We start from the raw sequence: 4,915 nt of genomic DNA, 5'->3' as shown, positions 1-4,915 counted from the left end.
CGATTATGAAATAAATCCATTTAAAGATAAACACGTTTGTCTTAAATATTCTTTTTAGAAAAAAAAAATTTGCTGATATGATATACATATTTTGTACTAACTTTTTATCGATTATTATATGGTCAACAAAAAACTTAAGAATATTAGAAATTTATTCGTTAAAAATAGGTTTCGTAAATCTACAAAAAATTACTTTGTTATAATAATAAATTGATTCTCTCTTATTTTGCCATTAAAACAGTGATGGTTTCGGTATAACAAAAAGAAATTTAGTTTACAAAAAAAAAATAATTTTGTTTGAGCAACAAATTCTTACGTTATAACGTAACTTGTCGATTTCATATTAAACATACAATCATAGTGATAATCTTGCAGCAAAATTTTTTTCTCTTCAATGCGATATTATTCTGTCATTGTCAAAATTTTGATAATACCGTCTAGTGGAATGCGGAAGCGCTTGATATCGCCATTTATTCGTCTGCTTATCGAAAAACGATAGATTGTATGCGCATCAAAGTTTAGAGAACATAAAAATATACAACATAAATGATAAACAGAGCGATAAGCAAAAACTAAGCGCATACTTGAAACCAATCAAATCATCTCCAAATCGTGCAAGTATTGTCTTTGCTAGCGGTAATTATACTATCCCCTGTATACGAAAATGCGCAAGCAAAGACATCATCGGTATGTCCCTTCAACTGTTGAAAGCAAGAACCATCATCTGTAGACCATAACCTGGCCGTTCTGTCTAAGGAAGCAGTTAGAAGTTGATGGCCGTTTGGACTGAAACAAACTATAAATAAATTTGTAGGAAATTGAAGTACATTGAAATGAATATGAGATAGTCGCGAGACGTTTATTCGCAATAAGAAATTTGCCTTTTGAAATTTCTTCTCGGTGGCCTTTCATCAGTGCCAATTGTTGGAAATTGCTGCTTATATCCCAAATTCGCGCGGTAGTGTCGCTGCTAGCTGTTGCTAGTTTCTTGTCATTATTCTCGAAAGCAAGATCCAAGACTTCGTCGTCATGTCCCAGCAAAGTAGCCAGGCAAGAATTCATTCTCACATCCCATATCTTCGCAGTTTTATCCATCGAAGATGATGCGATTAACGAGCAGTCAAAATTATAAAGACAGTTGGACAATTCCGCGTGATGTCCAATCAACACGCTCGTTCGCCTGATTGTCAGGTAAAAATATCTTTATTTTAAGTCCCACGTGATATGAAGTTTGAAATGATAAGAAAAAAAAGAACATTATTTTAAGAAAACATAATTTTGCGTGTAAATAACACTTGTGTAATAATGATACGAGTTTATACACATATTAGGCAACAACTGCTATGGCAAAGAAATAAAAGTAATATTACGATATTAAAAAAAAAATAAGAAGTTGATTCTGTAAAAATGTCAAACAGTTATACTACACTTTTCAATATTGACAATTACTTTATATGTACAGAGTGTCCCGAAATTTAATGTCAAATTTTGGAAGCGTGTGGGAGATCGATAAACTAAGAAAAAGTCTTTTTGAGATTTGCTGGTTTTTGCTTCCTGTTGTCACGTATTTATTTACAATTCTCTAATTTTACTTCATGAGAATTTTAATTCACTCTCTTTTCTTAATTCCATGCTCTACAACTTTTATTTCATGATACTTTCCGATAAATCTAATAATTTTAGTATTGTTTAAAGTTTTTTGGTAAAAATTTTTTGTTTTTTTGCGATTTTCTTCAATACGAAACAAAAACAAGCAAATCTCTAAAGGACTTTATTGTTTTGTAGCTTATCAATCCCCCACACGCTCCCGAAGTTTTGACATTTAATTTCGGGACACCCTGTATAATAAATTTAATACGAATCATGCGTTACGTTTAAGGTATAGCATTAAGATAAGATATGTAGTATAAAATAAGAAAGAGAACCCACGCAAAAGTTCTTGTATCCCAGATATTCACTGTCCCATCGAAAGAACCTGATATGATCTGATTTCCATCATTGTTATAATGCAATGCAATAACTTCCGCCGTATGGCCCCTCAATGTACCCAAATCTTGACCTGTCGAATCCAAATCTGTTTATGTTTCTCATATAAAAGAAGGATATGGCATACCGGTAGCATTGCTTTATTCTAAAAAAATACGTATCTCGGATGAATCTTATTTAATTAATAAATGATTAAATAATAAAACCAAGATACTTAGTTAGTTTATTTTGCTTACTTAAAAAAAGATAAAAGTTTAATTATTTTATATGAAAATACCGTTATAAAATTATTCCTAGAATCCAATGCAATTAATATTTTGTTAATGTTCAAAATTGTCTAAATTGCCTCTCAGAGACAATCAAAACTTTTAAAAATTTTTGCAACAATTCACAATCGCTCTTAATTTAAGCTTGTTTAATTAGAATATCGCCATTGCGATAACATAAGGCGGCAATAATCGGATATAAGCGAGAGTACATTAACTATTTCCGCGTTGTTTGCATATCAAGAAATTGACTCGACAGTAGTCCATCACATTCAATCGATTGCAAACCATATATATCGGCGCGTGTTTATTATGTGAGATAACACTGCGATATTTTCGATACCAGTTTCTATATGGAATATTTTTGACGTCGCGTCAATAGAGCCAGTCGCGAGCTTGCATTGCGTCGGTGAGAATTTAGCTACCACCACTTCCGCATCATGACCCCACATAGTCGCGAGGCAGTGACCTGTCCGCGAGCACCAAATTTTTGCCGTTTTATCGAAGGATCCAGTCACAATTTTGTCGCTGAAATGGTAACGATAACTATAACGGTAATAAATTTAATTTGATTACCACCGCATTACAACGAATGTGTGATAGAAAGCGCGTGTGATAAAAAAAATAACTTGTTCATTATAAGTTATACAAGTGCCAACTTACTTTCAACCCGGGTCGATATTGTCGCAAACTAACTTTGATTATCGTGACTAACTTACGAAGTTGGATTGTTGAAGGAGACGGCGTAGACCACGTTCTTATGGCCTTCGAGAGTAAAAAGCTCCGTTCCACTGTCAATGTCCCAAACTTTACAAGTTCGGTCGTAGCTACCTGTCAAGCATCTGTCAATCAAACGGATAACGTACCGATTGCATATTTTGTTTCGATAAATTACCTGATGCATAATATTTATTTATTATTAATGTCGAATCGCTGTTATATCTTCTTAGTGGCTTTTAATCGATCGATTAAGTATTATATGTGTTGAAATATATAAATAACAAAAATTTCATCTGTTTTGAAATTTTCTAAATTTCATGAACGGTTAAGTAACAATTTTAATGCGGAGTACCTTTTACCTAACTTATCGAATGCTATATTAGTGACTGGCAAAAGATGGGTTTGTAAGGTTTTGTATTTGTAGTAGCGTTTGGCGTTTGTATCGCAAACTTTAGTCTGCAGTTTCCGCAGAGTTTCTACTAACTGGTCCATTACACTTTCGGTTATTACAGGTTCAGCTGCTTTTATGCTCTCCGCTAATGCTCTTATGTCCGTTCTGCAAAGTAAATCATGTAATTTCTCGCTTTACCCCTTTAAAACATGCATCAAATATGCATGTAGTTCGATGTTTAAATAAAAACAAAAGCGAAAATGAAATAACGATAAATAAAGTAAATAAAAATTTAGTTTCTTTTTTCATCGTCTTTTACTCAAAAACAGTGGTGAATAATAGTAAAAGCTAAATAGTTTATTACCCAGCACACAAATCTAACAAATCGATCATTTTCGTTTTGATATCACCGCCTTGTGTGTATTCTAGCGCGAGACCTAAAAAATATTTGAAATCAATGTTTAGTTTAGAATATTAAATTAATTTGATTTTGACTATATTTTAAAATATTTCTGCGTTTTTTGTATATTAAATTAGTACTAAAAAATTTTTAATAAACTATTAAAAATTGTGCGAATAAAAAGAATATCGATTACGTGCATGAACTAAGTAACGCATTTACATAATTCTATTAAAATTTTTAATTTGCATTGCAAACAATTGTACAATCGAGTTAATATTATCCAGTATTTTCGAAATCATAAGGATACCTTAAGAAACGCAATTTATAATGATTCTGTTTATTTTTTGTAAATGTGAAGCAGCTAAGCCATGCAATTAAGTGCGTAAATGTATACTTTCTGAATATTGTAAAAAAATTCAAACTTTGAATATAAACAAACACCATTAACGCACTCGATAATACATCATCTCCTTACCTGGTGGAAAATAACGAAGCAAAAATTTTAGCAACCTCATGTGGAAATTCCAATTAAAACATGTTCAGTGTTTCAAACAAGATTGCAGATCACTATATGATGAGAAAGAGACATCGATTCAATTAAAAAATATGTGATCACGTGTCAAGAATTACGATTTTTAACGAAAGCGCATTTTCTCTGCATCAACCAGAACTGTCAAAAGCGCATTTCTTTCATGCGTGTGTGCGTGCATGCCAGTCTTCAAGAACATTCTTGTAAAAATTATTTCATACGTACATGTACGTTGCCTAGCATTGGAGATTGGTTGTCAAGACTCGTTTGATCAATTTCAGACTAAATATACTAAAACTAGAATATTACAAGAATATTAAATTGATTGTTTGGAACCGACAGGATAAATAGAAATTTATTCGTTTACTGCCTATTTGTAATACAAAATAGGAGTGTAATTCCCATATTATATTTTGAGTTTATACATAAATTAAATTATAAATTATTTTATATTATATTTTATTGAGTAAAATCTGGTCAATCAGCGCCGACTTTTAGCCGGACGCACATCGGTGAATTACCCGCCTGGTAGTGTACGCCGCCGTAGCGACGGAGCGCTCACGCACACCACCAGGCGCGCGGCTAAAGGTCGGCGCTGATTAGCAGATGTTACTCAATAA

At 32.6% G+C, this 4,915-nt stretch overlaps 1 protein-coding gene across 1 annotated transcript; it reads right to left on the bottom strand.

The window, feature by feature from the left end:
* Window positions 1-362: 362 nt before the first annotated feature.
* Window positions 363-4,281, bottom strand: LOC115240127 (dynein assembly factor with WDR repeat domains 1-like). The gene is made up of 8 exons (XM_029815098.1): window positions 4,242-4,281; window positions 3,728-3,800; window positions 3,325-3,528; window positions 2,972-3,094; window positions 2,596-2,780; window positions 1,930-2,059; window positions 882-1,180; window positions 363-796 (listed from the first exon to the last, which is right to left on the bottom strand). The coding sequence occupies exons 1-8, from the start codon at window positions 4,279-4,281 to the stop codon at window positions 600-602; spliced, it is 1,251 nt and encodes a 416-aa protein (XP_029670958.1). The 3' UTR covers window positions 363-599.
* Window positions 4,282-4,915: the final 634 nt, after the last annotated feature.

The sequence above is a fragment of the Formica exsecta genome, unplaced genomic scaffold (assembly GCF_003651465.1).
Source record: "Formica exsecta isolate Colony F162 unplaced genomic scaffold, ASM365146v1 scaffold416, whole genome shotgun sequence".
Taxonomy (NCBI): domain Eukaryota; kingdom Metazoa; phylum Arthropoda; class Insecta; order Hymenoptera; family Formicidae; genus Formica; species Formica exsecta.
This window is presented reverse-complemented; position numbering and strand designations above follow the sequence as displayed.

Bases quoted from the DNA above. Each gene is read 5' to 3' on its own strand.
- LOC115240127 (XM_029815098.1), bottom strand. From the start codon at position 4,281: ATGAGGTTGCTAAAATTTTTGCTTCGTTATTTTCCACCAG. The intron at 3,095-3,324 runs GTACTCCGCATT...TTTGATTGACAG, and splicing joins TTCGATAAGTTAGGTAAAAG to ATGCTTGACAGGTAGCTACG. The intron at 2,781-2,971 runs GTAAGTTAGTCA...TTACCATTTCAG, and splicing joins TCCTTCAACAATCCAACTTC to CGACAAAATTGTGACTGGAT.